The sequence below is a fragment of the Rhinopithecus bieti genome, unplaced genomic scaffold, assembly GCF_001698545.2.
Source record: "Rhinopithecus bieti isolate Rb0 unplaced genomic scaffold, ASM169854v2 scaffold_25291, whole genome shotgun sequence".
Classification (NCBI taxonomy): Eukaryota; Metazoa; Chordata; class Mammalia; order Primates; family Cercopithecidae; genus Rhinopithecus; species Rhinopithecus bieti.
Genome location: NW_016811667.1, coordinates 36304 through 52371, shown reverse-complemented (window position 1 = coordinate 52371; position 16068 = coordinate 36304). Strand labels below are relative to the sequence as shown.

Below are 16068 nucleotides of genomic sequence, written 5' to 3'. Positions count from 1 at the left end.
TTTTTGAGATGGAGTCTCGCTCTGTCGCCAGGTTGGAGTGCAGTGGCATGATCTCGGCTCACTACAACCTCCGACTCCCTGGTTCAAGCAATTCTCCTGCTTCAGCCTGCTGAGGCCAGCTGAGTAGCTGGGATTACAAGTACACACCGCCAGGCCCAGCTAATTTTTTTTTTTTTTTTTTTGTATTTTAGTAGAGATGGGGTTTCACCATATTAGCCAGAATGGTCTCAATCTCCTGACCTCATGATCTGCCCACCTCAGCCTCCCAAAGTGCTGGGATTACAAGCATGAGCCACCGCACCTGGCCACATGTCACATTTAAATGGTGTAGCCACTAGTCAGCAACAGATTGTTGCCATCTGAACATTTGGACCCAAGTATTTGCTAGAGTTTTGTTTGTTTGTTTGTTTTATTTTGTTTTGTTTTTTTCCCCAACAGAATCCAGAAATCCAGAGTTTTCTATGAAAATGTTCTCTCTTTTTTTGACATTCTGGGTGCCAAACAAAGCACACCAGTAGACTAGAACTAGGTCATAGATCACCAGTTGGCTACTTCTGCTATACTTTTTCTCCCCTGCTATATTGCTGTGCTTTACTGGGCACTGTCTATTTAATCTGTTACATACTGCTCAGCTGTTCAGCATTTTGAGTTGAAGAAGCTTCAGTCACTTTTCCTAACATCCAACTCAGATTTCTTCCTTTCTTTGAGTTGAGAGTACTATATTGGTACAGGACAGGATGTAGTTCCACAGCCCAAAGGATCACTTCCTGCAAACACTATATGATTCCCTATCAGATAAGGTTCCTCAAAATACCAGTCCATATGTCCCTGCTTGTCCAGGGCACTTTAATATTTGTCCTAAACAAAAACATCCCATTTTGGGTATAAATTGTCTGGTCACTCTATACAATATCTACATTAAGTGTTCTATAATAAAGGTGGCCCCAATGCTCCAAGTCAATGTTCTCTTCTTCTAATGCCCTAGCAAAGCTGGAGCTGTCTGCACTGCTGTCAACTTAGCAACTCGGTAAAAATAAATGAGGTGCTCCACATCAGTTAGATGCTTGCATTACTCAACTTTTCTGCTCTTTTCTTTTTTTGTTCCTATTGCTTTTGTTTTGTCTTAGCGCTGTATCAGTTTGGCTATTGGAAATAAGGAGGAGCATGCCATCCTTCTCTGTAATTTCTTTCTGTATTTTGGAAAGCAGGCACTGGTCCTCTTGGGAACCTCCGTGTTAGAAGTAAGTGCTGGAGTTCATATTGCAATAATGTAAGCAAAAGGAAATCAGATTTCAGCTGCAAGTTTAGAAGACTTCAAACCCAGGTTTCCATCCCTTCACAGACTAATTTGGAATTTCATGGGCAAGCAATGATTAAGAGGATAATGTTTCCTTTTGCTTTTCTCCTTTGTAAAATAGTACTAAAAATAGTGCTACATCATACTGGGAATATTAAATTACTTAGTACATATTAAGGGACTGAGAGCAGCACCTGGACTCAATAAAGGTGGCGGCGGTGGTGGTGGTGGTCGTGGTGGTAATGTAGTAATAGTTATAATGCAGTTGTGGTGGCTGTTATCCGTCCTTACCACCATGAACATCATATGGTTTTTGTTTTTTGAGATGGAGTTTCACTCTTGCTGCCCAGGCTGGAGGGCAATGGCATGATCTCGTCTCACTGCAACCTCCGCCTCCTGGGTTCAAGCGATTTTTCTGCCTTAGCCTCCCAAGTAGCTGGGATTACAGGTGCCCCCCACCACACCCAGCTAATTTTTTGTATTTTTAGTAGAAATGGGGTTTCATCATATTGGCCAGGCTGGTCTTGACTCCTGATCTCAGGTGATCCACCTGCCTTGGTCTCCCAAAGTACTGGGATTACAGGCATGAGCCACCGTGCCCGGCCCATCATGTGTTTCTAATAAGTGTATTTTAAGATCTGTAAAAAACACTTCTCCTCATGCTCCATTGCTGAGGTTTTAATCTTATAAGAACTGAGCCACAAATTAATGTTTCCCTATCTGAACTGTTTATAGCTTAATTTATATGCTGCTTCTACATTTGTACCACCAGACAGCTATTATTTTTGAACTGTTTCTACCCCTACCATGAGTATCTTGCTAAGTGTCAGTATTTACAGTCTTGCCTTATGGTTTTTGTCATGATGATGTATTTCCCTGTATTCTCTTGGCATCATTTATTATTTCATTGCCAAGCTTGTTAACTATTAATAGAAATTCATTCCCTCTATATGATCACCTGCCGTAGTTGTAAGTGCCACCAGATGGCAGTAAACAGTCAACAATATTTTGGCAACTATTTGCGTTAGTACCTGTGGACCAATACTGCAGGAGGTAGCCCTGCACAGTTTCACCTCAGCCATGTGGTTAAGGTAAAGCCTCCTCTTTACTATAAAGACGATGAGCACAGAGACCAAGAGCAAGGGCTGTGGAGTCAAGGAGAGCAGGCTGCACAGCGTAGTTTTAAGAATATGGGTTTGGGGGACAGTCAGACACAGGTTTAAAACGCAGTAATTGCTGAGCATGGTGGCTCATGCCTATAATCCCAGCACTTTGGAGGCTGAGGATGGAGGATTGCTTGAGCTCAGGAGTTCAAGGCCAGTCTGGACAACACAGGGAGACCCCACCTCTATAAATAAATAAATAAATAAATAAATAAATAAATAAGCAAGCCAGGCATAGTGACACATACCTGTAGTCCCACATACTTAGGAGACTGAGGAGGGAGGATCACTTGAGCCTGGGAGGTCGAGGCTGCAGTGAGCTATAATGGCACCACTGCACTCCAACCGGGCAACAGAGCGAGACCCTGTCACAAACTTAGACAAAAAACCCAGCAGTGCCACTAACTATATGATCTCAGCCTTGTTTACTTCTCTGAGCCTCAGTTACCACCTCATGAAACAGGAGTAGTGCCACTCACGGGCTCTTTTGACAAGCCTCTTAACCTCTGATTCTTTATATGAAAGATGGGCATAACAATCACCCCTTCCTCCCAGAATTTGGAGTGAATGAAAGTGACAAAGCTAGTGTTAATTCTTAGCATAGTATCTGATGCATATAAATACTCAATAAATGTTAAATATTATCTAACATTATTATTACCTAAAAAAATTTTATTCTTTGCTAGGATAGGATTACACTACAAAAGGTCTTATCATTCAGAGTAAAATAATGGCAACATAATAACTACTTTTTATTCCTCAGACTGGTTTCCTGCATACTTTCCCTTTAGCTTCTAATTGCAAATCTTGTTCCCAAATTTAATTTAATGGCTTTTTAGCTTTACTTGGTTTTGTCAGGGCCTTAAGCCAGTTTCCATTTCCTATCTCTCCCTGGTGTTCACCCTCAGTCTCCAATTATATTCTAACCAAAGCAGGGATAGTCCATATAGCATCTTGTATGAATTAGACAAAAGTGTCCTACCTCAAAACACTGCAGTACTATATGTTGGGAAATCCTTGTAATACACTGATTTGTTAAAACAACAGCCATGTTACCATCAGGGCACACTCTGCAGGACCACACATGACAGCACTGGCTCACAAGTTTTTTCATCTGAATCCTCATGCTAACCTGGGGCTGAGGATTTCTGGAGCTTTGGTGTTTTTGTTTGCTTGCTTGTTTTTTCATTTCAAAGAAAATGTAAAAGCCCTCAAAAAGGCTTTTATTTATTTTTGTTGTTTGTTTGTTATTGAGACAGGATCTCATTCTGTCACCCAAGCTATAGGGCAGTGGCATTATCACAGCTCATTGCAGCCTTGACTCTCAGGCTCAAGTGATCCTCCCACCTTAGCCTCCCAAGTAGCTGGGACTACAGGTGTGTGTGCCGCTGTGCCCAGCAAATTTAATTTTTGTGTGTGTATGGTAGATACAGGGTCTCCTTATGTTGCCTGGGCTGGTCTCAAACTCCTGGGCTCAAGCGATACTCCCACCTCAGCCTCCCAAAGAGCCGGGATTATAGGCACAAGCCACCACACTCCGTTAAAAAAGGTTTTAGAAATCAGAATCATCACAGTATAATTTCCATATACAGAAATTATTAAAATCCACCAAAAATTACTTTCTTTTTTCTCATACAGGGGCATGTGGCTTTTGTAGTAACTCAAGAAACTAATGAATATTTGCTTTGGAATCCATCAACTGGCCAATGTTATAAGCAGTTTGACCCGTTTTGTCCCTTAAAAAGCGTAGATTGTTTGTTTGATGATAAAAATGTAAGTATATGGGGAAAAAAAGTCTTGAGTTATCTCCTCAAGAGTCACCCTGACTACACACTAGAATCACCTGGGGAACTTTAAATATGGAGAGTCTATCAGATTCCCTAGGGCATGGGGCCGGGGCAATCTTTTATCCTGAAAGCTCCTCCAGGTGCTTGTGTAGTGCCTTCAAGGATGAGAACCAATGAGGTAGTCTAATGATCATGAAACCCTAGAATCTCTTTATCTCCTGTCTCAGAAACCCCCTGGGATTCTGCCACTTCACTGAGTAGTAAGACTGTAAAATTTTGCTCCTTCCTTACCAACAATGGGCCTTGTGTTCCCGTGGACCTACACTAATGTTATGTTAATGTTTTCATAGGTCTGGTTTAATACTCAACAAAATAATACACCAATGGCTGTATTTTTTGACTATTCAAAGGAAAGTTTCTGGAAGCAGTTGCTTCCAAAAAACGTTCAAGGGACAAAAGTACAAAGCATACAGGTAAATCATATTTTCCCAGGTGTGTCTATATGAGAGTTACCATTGCTTCTAATCTTTACTAATTGTGACAGCTCTTATTATGTTTTATAGTTGGTTGCTTACTGAAATATTTGGCAATATTAATAAAAAACTAGTTTTCTCTGCCATCCAGCTCATGGGCTCTTTCCCCTACTTGCAAAAAAAATAAATTGAGAAGAAAGTGACATCTCAAATGCAAATTTAGATGCTAAAATAGAATTAAAAAGTTTTTCATCATAAAACATAACATATAATGTTCAAGATGTGTAGTAAGTTCTTACTCTGACCTAGCACTCCCGTGCCATATCTGTGGTAATGATCAAGTAGAAAAATTGACAAACAAAAAGCTTTCTGGACTCCCAACCATGATAGTTGTCTCCTGGAATAGAAACAGGACAGAAACACTAGCAGTGAGTAGGCTGGAGCAGCGATGGCAGCAAGATCTGAAAATGCTTCACGAAAGCCAGAGAACCAGAGCAAGCATCACTTTTTAAAGACAGGGACTGTGGTGGGGCTACTTTACTTCCATATTTTTGAAAGGAGATGGGAAGGAAAGCTGTAGACTCACTATCTGGGGCTCAGAGGATAGGAGACCAAGAAGTAACTCAATCACTACATGGTTTGGCTAATGGATCTGTGATGTACTCAGTATTACTTTGGGAAGGCACTAGAAATACCATGTCAACAGCTGTTTCTGGATCGAGGGCCAAGCTGTGGCAGGGTGTCGGCAATTGCAAAGTCCACAAATGAAGAGACAGGAGCCCAGAGGGAGGGAGGGAGAGAGAGAGAAAGGATAAGAGAGCAAAAGAACAATAGAAAAATTAGGCAAAAGACAATTCATAGAAGCAGTAACTTACATGCTAAACCTCACTCATAATCAAGGAAATACAATTTAAAACAATAAAATCATTGCTGGACATGGTGGCTTATGTCTGTAATCCCAACACTTGGGGTGGTTAAACCATGAGGATCACTTGAGGCCAGGAGTTCGAGACCAGCCTGGGCAGCATAGCAAGACCCTGTCTCTAAAAATAAAAACAAAAGAATTACCCAGGCATGGTGATGATGCACATGTGTAGTCCCAGTTACTCAGGACACTTAGGTGAGAGGACTGTTTGAGCCCAGGAGGTTGAGGTTACAGTGAGCTATGATTGCACCACCGCACTCCAGCCTAGGGGCCTACTGCAAGACCTTTTCTCTAAGATAAATAAACAAGAAAAACAATAAAACTATTTCACATACATAAAATTGGCAAAAAAAAAATGTGTGATTATACTAAGTGTTGGCAAAGAGGCAGAGAAGTGGTGGGAGCATATGTTTCTGTAAACGCTTTCAAAAACAATATGGTGATAATACCTGGTAAAGGTAAAGATGCTCAACCTTTGATCTGCCAATTCAATCTTCTCAGTATATACCGCAGAGGAACATTCACAGGGAGACAAGTACAACTATGTTCATTATAGAATTGCTCGAAATAACAAAAATGTGAAAGAGTTAATCAACTGGAAAACAGTACATGAGTTGTGAAGTACTTACACAATGAAATCTAATGTATAGCAGTAAAAGATGAATGAACTGAGCCAATTTATAGTTGTTCCCAATTTGACTGTCAGTGCATTACATCAGAATCTCTGAGGGTGGAACCCACATGCCAGGAGCTTTGAAGGCTCTCCAGTTGATGCCAGTGTGCAGCCAAGATTGAGAATCACTGGCCAAGAGGCATGCATATCTACATGAAAGAATATAAAAAATGTAATGCTGAGCAAAATAAAGACATGATATGGCACATACAGTACAAAACCATTTATGTGGAGTTTGAAAGCAATATATTGTTTATGTATATACAGATATGTGGTGATGTAGAAAAGCATTCATGGGAATGATAAATACCAAATTCAGATTAGAGGTTACTTTTGGGGAGAGAAAAAAAGGAACGAGATTAAGGAGCAGTATACAGAGTACTTCAAGTCTGTAGTATCTTATTTTTTAAAAGTCTAAAACAAATATGCAAGAATGCAAAGATCAGATGTAGCTAGGAGGTAGGTATGCCACGTGAATGTTCATTACATTATTCTCTATGTTTGCCTGTATAGATTCAAGGCAATTCACACTATCAAAAAGAATGCATGGTGGCTGCGGGGGAAGAAATCAAAGAGGGCCAAAGTGTATAAAGTGATGGGTTTCTGACTGGGCACGGTGGCTTACGCCTGTAATCCTAGCACTTTGGGAGGCTGAGGCAGGCGGATCACTTAAGGTCAGGAGTTTGAGAACAGCCTGGCCAACATGATGAAATCCCATCTCTACTGAAGATAAAAAAAAAAAAAAAAAAAAAAAAATTAGCTGAATGTGGTGGTGCACACCTGTAACCTCAGTAACTTGGGAGGCTGAGACAGGAGAATCACTTGAGCCCAGGAGGCAGAGGTTGCAGTGAGCTGAAATCGCACCACTGCACTCCAGTTTGGGCGACAGAGCGAGACTCTGTAGGAAAAAAAAAAAAAAAAAAGTGATGGGTTTCTTTCTCCTTCAATATCTCTTTCCCAGTCTCAAAGAAGTCACTGTCAGTAGTTTTTCGTGCATCCTTCGAACATTCTCCATGCAGATGCAAGCATATATAGGTATTTTTATATTTCCTATTTGGAAAGTCATTTTAAGAAGGGGAAATGTGCTTCTCTCTCTTGAGCAAGCCACATTTAAAGCCTCTACAGCCCATATGTTGTTTTGCCCATCCCAAAGCTGTGACCAAAGCATTGCTGCCTCCCAGGGGGAGAATAATCTATTTCAAAATGAGGCTGTTGTTTGTTTAATGTATAATCATTCTCTTGTTCATTCAGGTGATATTTATTGATTTCCTGCTATGAGCCAGTATTATGTTAGATGTAGATACTACAAGAAAAGACATGTCTCAGTGTTCTTAGAACTTGGATTCTAGAGGAAGAAACAGAAGGGAACAAGCAAGTGCAGTACAGAGTGATGAATGCTGTTACAGAAGATATGACGGTGCTTTGAGGAGTGCACAGCAGGAGGCCCTGAGGGAGGGGAGTTGTAGGGGCTTCCTGGGAAAGAGTGATGAGAAGCATGAGTGAGGAAGGGTGAGCAGGAGCTGGCCTAGATAAAAGTCAGGAATGAGAATGGTCCCGAAAGACAGCAGGAACAGCGAATGGGAAGACCTGTAGTGGCAAGGAGATATCTGTCCAGGAGCTGAGAGGCCAGGCTGGCCAATGCTGGGGTGGACAGTCCTGGTGAGAATTTGGGCCTTTGTCCTCAGGGCAGACAGAAGCCAGCATCTCTAAGGCAAGGGCTTCTGTGATCAAAATTGTGTTTGTAAAAGCTACTCTGACTTAGGGCTGAAACTAAAGCCTTCTGCCAAGTTGAATCTATAAATATAAAACTCATAGTTGTGTTTAACTTGTATCTCTCTTTACTTCTTTCCTGTGGGTTCATGGCCCTCCATCTTCTGTCTTGCCACATACATCCCAGAATAAACCACTATCTAGAGTGAACACTATTACACACAATTGTGAACACAAATTTGAATGTGCGTGAGGAGAATGTGGGTACTCAGAAGTGGTGTTAACAGGGAACTCCCCTTGAAGTTTTGAAGGAAATGAGTGCCCAGAAAGAAAGAGGCCATTGCCAGAAAAGGAAAGGATAAACACACCATCAACTTCTCAAGTCAGCATAAACCAGGCCTCTTTTTCAGGCCTGAAGGTGGCCTAACTCATCCACAGGAGTTGCCCAGTGAGGGGTGGACAGCCACTGGGGACAGTAATCAGGGAATTCCATCCACCTGTCCTGTGTGAGATAGCTGCCAGCTCCTGCAAGATGATACAAAGTCATTCTTCCCTTCCTCAGTATCTCCCATCCCCTACCATGCTGTTCTGCAGGGCTCCTCCCTGTGCCTGGGACCATCTCTAATCCAGTGCTCCTCCACCATGGCAGGCATAAGAGCCAGCGGAAGGGGAGCTTGTTAAAACATAGGTTGCTGGGCCTCACCCACAGAGTTCCTGATTTAGTAATCTCAGGTGAGGGCCAAGAAGTTGTGTTTCCAACAAGTTCCCAGATGTGAGGTTGCCAGTCTGGAGGCCACAATTAGGAACCTAGAGGCCTATCAAATGTTGCCTCCTTTTTACACAACCCTCATTCCATTCACAAGGGGGAAACATCTGTCCCTGTCCCTGTCCCTACAGCTGCCTCTTGCTCAGCTCAGGAATACCCAAAGTAAAAACGGTCTAAACCCAGCCCCTTACTCTTTGTCCATGTGAGCCCTGCAAGGAGTTAAGGGTTGGGTTGGCAAGGAACTTGAGAAGTCCTCCTCTCCTCTCAGCAAATCCTGCCCAGGAAGGGAACTGGAAGAAATGTGGGATAGCACTCTTCCAGGCAAAGGCTTGGAGATAGGGGAGGTTGAGATGGATTCTCTCTCTCTCTCTCTCTCTCTCTCTCTCTCTCTCTCTCTCTCTCTCTCTCTCTCTTTCTGTGTGTGTGTGTATGTACGCACTGTGTACATACACACACACACACAAACACAAAGAACTGGCTTCTTCCAGCTGAAAGAAACAAATAATCAAAGAAGGAAGATGATCAACCATGTTAGAATGATAATAATATCTGATGTTTGTTGAGCATTCCTATGTGCCAGGGTTTACATGTATTACTTTATTTTAAAATCTTCACAAAACCCTAGAGCAGTAGGCACTATTATTATCCTTATCTTAAAGACTCAGAACAGAGAGGTAAAGACTTTGCCAAGGTCACAGTGGAAGACACCAGTGCAGCTGCCTAAGATTATTTGGTAGAATCTATAGCGTGTCAAATACTTGTTTGAAAAATGAATTGGGGCACCAGGTCTGTTTTACCCATGAAAATATATCTTTTGTAAACCCATCCCCCAGCCCCTGTTCTGGTGAAGCAGTGTGAAAATAAAAGGAAATGTTGTGGTCTGCATGTTACCTATGGAATTGAGTGTTTTTGCCACAGAAGCCTGGTTTGTCTTCCTCCTCATTATAGCTGGCATTCCAGGAGTGACGGTGATATAAACGTGGTCTCTAGAATCTATCCTGACTTTTGGTTGTCTATTTCAGCCTGAAGAAATAATGTATTTTGAAACTGATAAAAGCATGGTAGAAGATCTAAGGAATAGGTACTGTGTTTTCCCTAATCTCTTGTTGTTTACATTTCAGTCTTCTGACCCACCCCATTCAAAATACCTGCTAGGTTAGCAGCAGAAGCATGAAAAGGGAGATTATAATATTTCCAGCTGGCCCAGTGGCTCACACCTATAATCCCAGTTTTCTGGGAAGCCAAGGTGGAAGGATCACTTGACCCCGGGAGTCTGAGACCAGCAACATAGGGAGACCTCATCTCTACTAAAACAAAACAAAACAAAAAAAAATTAGCTGGGCATGATGGCATATACCTGTAATCTCAGTGACTAAGAGGAGAAAGATCACTTGGTCACAGGAATTTGGGGTTGCAATGAGGTATGATCACACAACATACCACTGTGTTTCAGCCTGGGCAACAGAGTGAGGCCTTGTGTAAAAAAGAAAAAAAAAAAAGTTCCATTGAACCACCTGACTCTTGTTACATCCATGGAAAAGTGGCCCCTCTGCCATCCAGGGCATTCTTTGATGGGACAGACTAATTAACTCTGGAAACATTGTGGCCCCCCCACTGGAAAGTTCTCAACATAGATGCCTGTTGAGCCTATAGTAATAATAATGCAGTAGTCAACACCTCTTGAAAGGACATGAAGGTAAATGACCCGTAACTTGACGTCTGGTAAAAACATCCCAGTTAGGCCGTAGAAACAGCAGTACTGCCACTGCTGGACACTTCCAGCCTCCCAAGCACCTACACATAAGTGCCTGAGGAAGTTAGTCAGTCAAGCCCAGAGGGCCACAGGCTTTGCAGCAGGACTCACTCCCAGGCCATGTGTGTCAGAGGCTTCTAGATCTGACTGTCTCCAGTGGCTCACACTCACATAGCAGGCTGGCATGGAAGCCACTACCAACAAAGCAACACACAGCATGACCAAAGCAACTTTGCTACTCCCTTTCTCACTAGCACACATCTCTCCCCAGCCCCCCACCTGTCATTCTTACTCCTCATTTCCCAGTTCTGAACAAAAAAGGAAGAAATGCAACAGGGAAATGGTTCCCAACTGGTTTTCATTATAATTGCTTATAGAAACTATTTAAAAATACAGATGTCAACGTCCCTGGATCAGTATCTGGAGGTGAAACATTTTGATAAGGCCCTACAGGTGATTCTGATGCATAGCCACTATTGAGACCCTCTACAAACTCCAAACTACTTAGTTGCACTATGAACTCAGCTAAGAAGAGACCTCCAGCACCTTCTTCTATAACACACACTGCAGTTAGAGAATCAATGCCACACAGTCATCCTGCACAGGGAGGCTTTTCAGGAGAGCCCCATCAACCAACCCGCACTGTGTCCCCTCTCTCTCCTCCCTGGCATATTCATCCCCAGGCACTGTTCTAGGGCCTGGATATATATGGGTAAAAATCCCTGCCCTTCTGGAGCTTACATTCAAATAGGGGGAAGCTGATCACCAAACTTACCTGTCCAATGCCTTGTTTCCTCCCAACTCTGCTTGCTAAATTAACTCATGTAATAATCCCATCCCTGCTAACATCATCCCAGACCAGATGTCTGGATTTTCATAAGGGCAGTTTCTTGGAAACAAAATGTCCAAGTCAAAGTCTTGAAAAGTAGGAATGTCAACCCAGTAATCAGATGGTAGATGTTAAATCACACCCAGTAGGCAGCTGCCTACACATGGGTAACTGGAAGAGAGATGTGCCTTGGAGAGTTAATTGCCGGCTATCCCCAAGAGGCTTCTTGTCTTCCCAAGCCAAGTGAGAGCCTGCCTCTCCCCAACTTCATTAATGTGAATGATGGCAGACACCTCTAGCTATAGAGGTCTGGTTTCCTCCTAAGTCCAAAAATTATCATTCTCATACTTGAATAAAAGTCACAGGCCAGTCATGGTGGGATTACACCTGTAATCCCAGCACTTTGGAAGGCCGACGAGGGCGGATCACCTGAGGTCAGGAGTTCGAGACTAGCCTGGCCAACATGGTGAAACCCCATCTCTACTAAAAATACAAAAATTAGCCAGCTGTGGTGGCAGGTGCCTGTAATCCCAGCTACTCGGGAGGCTGAGGCAGGAGAATTGCTTGAACCCGGGAGGCAGAGGTTTCAGTGAGCCAAGATCTCACCATTGCACTCTAGCCTGGGGGACAAGAGTGAGACTTTATCTCAAAGAAAAAAAAAGTCACAAAACTCTTATGACATTTACTAAATGAGTTATAACGTCATAAAATTACCTTTGGATTCTTACCTTAGGATCGAAAGGACTCTGAAGAGTAAAGTGATGGAATGGCGACCTAAACACCCAACACATTGGAATCGACAATGTACTTTTATTTTGCGACAAATCCTTCCTAAGCTGGAATTTGGCATAGGAAGCTTTGTTTCATCTGAAGGAGATAATGAATTTGAAAGAATACTACAATTTTATTGGGTTTGTATATGACTTAATGCATTAGTGACATTTGTTTTATCTATGTTGTTAATTGCTAAATAATAGCAGTCTTAAATATTTCTGAAATGCCTTTTATCTTGATCCTTAAAGATAGATGCTGTAGCATTAAAATACACTTACTGAAGAATCAATATTGTTAAAATGTCCAGACTACCCAAAGCAATCTACAGATTCAATGCAATCCTTATTAAAATACTAATGACATTCTTCACAGAAATAGAAAAAACAATCCTAAAATTTACGTGGAACCACAAAAGACCCAGAATAGTCAAAGCTATCCTAAGCAAAAAAAACCCACAAAACTGCAGGAATCACATTACCTGATTTCAAATTATACTATAGAGCTATAGGAACCAAAATAGCATGGTACTAGCATTAAAACATAGACCAATGGAACAGAATAGAGAACCCAGAAACAAATCCACACACCTAAGTGAACTCATTTTCAGCAAAGGCACCAAGAACATACATTGGGGAAAAGACAGTCTCTTCAATAAATGATGCTGGGAAAACTGCATATTCATTTATGCAGAAGAATGAAACTAGGCCCTCATATCTCACCTTATGCAAAATCACATCAAGCTGGACTAAAGAGTTAATTTAAGGCCTCAAACTATGAAATTGCTACAAGAAAACATTGGCGAAAGCCTCTAGGACATTGGTCTGAGCAAAAATTTCTTGAGTAATACCCTGTGAGCATAGGCAACCAAAGAAAAAATGGACAAATGGGATCACATCTAGTTAAAAAGCTTCTACACAACAAAGGAAGCAATCAACAAAGTGAAAAGATTGAGAGAAAATATTCAGAAACTACCAATCTGACAAGGGATTAATAACCAGAATATATGAAGGGCCCAAACAACTATAAGAAAAAAAAATCTGATTTTTAAAATAAATGGGCAAAAGACTTGAATAGACATTTCTCAAAAGAAGACATACAAATGACAAACAGGCATATGAAAAGGTGCTCAACAACAACATTGATCATCAGAGAAATGCAAATCAAAACTAAATGAGGTATCATCTCACCCCAATTAAAATGACTTTTATTCAAAAGACAGACAATAACAAATTCTGGAGAGGATGTGGAGAAAAGGAAACCTTCATACACTGTTAGTGGGAATGTAAAATTAGTACAACCACTATCGAGAATAGTTTAGAGATTCCTCAAAAAACTAAAAATAGAGCTACCACAGGATCTAGCAATCCCACTGCTGGGTATATACCCAAAAGAAAGGACATGAGTATACTGAAGACATGCCTGCACTCCCATGTTTGTTGCAGCACTGTTCACAAGAGCCAAGATTTGCAAGCAACCTAAGTCTCCATCGATAGATGAATGGATAAGGAAAATGTGGTGAATATACACAATAGAGTACTCTTCAGCCATAGAATGAGATCCTGTCATTTGCATCAACATGGATGGAACCGGAGGTCATTATGTTAAGTGGAATTAGGCACAGAAAGACAAACATCACATGTTCTCACTTATTTGTGGGATCTAAAAATCGAAACAATTGAACTCATGGAGATAGAGAGTAGAAGCTTACCAGAGGCTGGGAAGGGGAGTGGGGGGTTCGGAGGGAGGTGGGGAATGGGTAATGGATACAAATAGAAAGAATGAGTAAGACCTAGTATTTGATAGCACAACAGGGTAACTATAGTCAATCATAATTTAATTGCACATTTAAAAATAACTAAAAGAGTATAACTGAATTGTTTATAACACAAAGGATAAATGCTTGGGGGTATGGATAGCCCGTTTTCCATGATGTGACCATTATGCATTGCATCATTGCATGCCCATGTCAAAATATCTTCTCATGTACCATATATATATACACACACATATATATAGTATATATATACACACATATATATAGTATATATATATACACACATATATAATAGTATATATACACACATATATAATAGTATATACACACACATATATAATAGTATATATATATACACACTATATATAGTGTGTATATATATATACTATGCACCCACAAAAATTAAAAATTAAAAAAATGCATTTACTTATAAACCAAAAGACTTCAAATGTATTGAAGAATTATTACTAGGACCGTATTGCATGGCATTAACTTGGAAACAGTTATATGTTTTATGATGTATAAATTACAGGTTTTGCAAAGAGATGTCCAAAAGGAAACCACTTGCAACCAAAAAACAAAAACAAAAAATCTCTAGTAATAGATCAATTCCCTGTTATTGGTTCTGGGCAAGAGGACTCCAGGCAAGCTTCAGTATCTTCTACATGTGAATTACAGTGGTCCCTTGGTATCATTAGGAGATTTATCTCAGGACCCCCCACAAATACCACAATCCAGAGATGCTCAAATCCCTTATATAAAATGCCATAGTCTTTGCATATAATCTATGTACATCCTCCTGTATACTTCAAGTCACCTCTAGATTACTGATAATACCTGACACAATAGTTAGGTATTATAAGTAATAATTATAAATAGTTACACTATATCATTTTCTATTTGTTTTTTATTGTTGTTTTGTTTGTTTTGCGATGAGGTCTCAGTCTGTCACCCAGGCTGGAGTATAGTGGTGTCATCATAGTTCACTGTAGCCTCAAACTCCTGTGCTCAAGCAGTCCTCCTGCTTCAGCCTTCTGAGTAGCTGGGGCTACAGTACTTGCCACTATGCCTGGCTAATTTTTAAAATATTTTTGTAAAGGTGGGGTTCCACTATATTGCCCAGACTGGTCTTGAACCGCTGGGCTCAAATGATCCTCCAGCTTTAGCCTCCTAAAGAGCTGGGATTACAGGATGAGCCACTGTGCCCAGCCTGCTATTTTTTATTTTTTATTTTTTCTGGATATTTTCAATTTGTGGTTGGTTGAATCCTCAAATGCGAAACCCATGGATATGAAGGGCCTATTGTACTTCTAAATTTATACATTCAGTCAGGCCACTGACATCTTTTGGATGGTAAAAGACATCTCAAACTCAGCAAGTCCATAAATAAACATGGTGGGCATCTAGTATATTGTTAGGGTCCTCCTTTCCTTCTACTCTACCCCAAGCTCTGGGTATCCTTTCACCTCTTCTTCCCTATAAACTGGCCCAGTGGGTTTTTGAAAACCTCAGCCTCCCAAGAGATAGACTCTGTCCCCTTACCATGCAATAGACTAGAGGGTGTCTGCTAGGGAACTCTCTGAGATGAAGTAAGGAATCTATTGGGAGTTGAGTACTTAGTTGGGAAGGGAGGGATCTACAGGCACTATTCACTCATGAACGGGGCAAGTTGTTTTTGCTTTGCTTTGCTTTATTTTAAAGCTTATAAACAATAGAAATTTGTTTCTCATGGTTCTGGAAGCTGGGAATTCCAAGATCAAAGTGCTAGCAGACCTCAGAAATAATATCACATCTCTACAGCCATCTGATCTTTGACAAACCTGAGAAAAACAAGAAATGGGGAAAGGATTCCCTATTTAATAAATGGTGCTGGGAAAATTGGCTACCATAAGTAGAAAGCTGAAACTGGATCCTTTCCTTACTCCTTATACGAAAATTAATTCAAGATGGATTAGAGACTTAAATGTTAGACATAAAACCATAAAAACCCTAGAAGAAAACCTAGATAATACCATTCAGGACATAGGCATGGGCAAGGACTTCATGTCTAAAACACCAAAAGCAATGGCAACAAAAGCCAAAATTGACAAATGGGATCTAATTAAACTAAAGAGCTTCTGCACAGCAAAAGAAACTATCATCAG

At 41.0% G+C, this 16068-nt stretch overlaps 1 protein-coding gene across 1 annotated transcript in view; it reads left to right on the top strand.

Annotated features, from left to right (window-relative positions):
* CC2D2B (coiled-coil and C2 domain containing 2B) overlaps positions 1-16068 on the top strand; it is a 51068-nt gene that overhangs the window by 30924 nt on the left and 4076 nt on the right. The window contains 5 exon segments of the mRNA XM_017894524.1: positions 1128-1241; positions 4099-4233; positions 4598-4720; positions 9817-9875; positions 12110-12287. Coding sequence (XP_017750013.1) covers positions 1128-1241; positions 4099-4233; positions 4598-4720; positions 9817-9875; positions 12110-12287 — 609 coding nt within the window.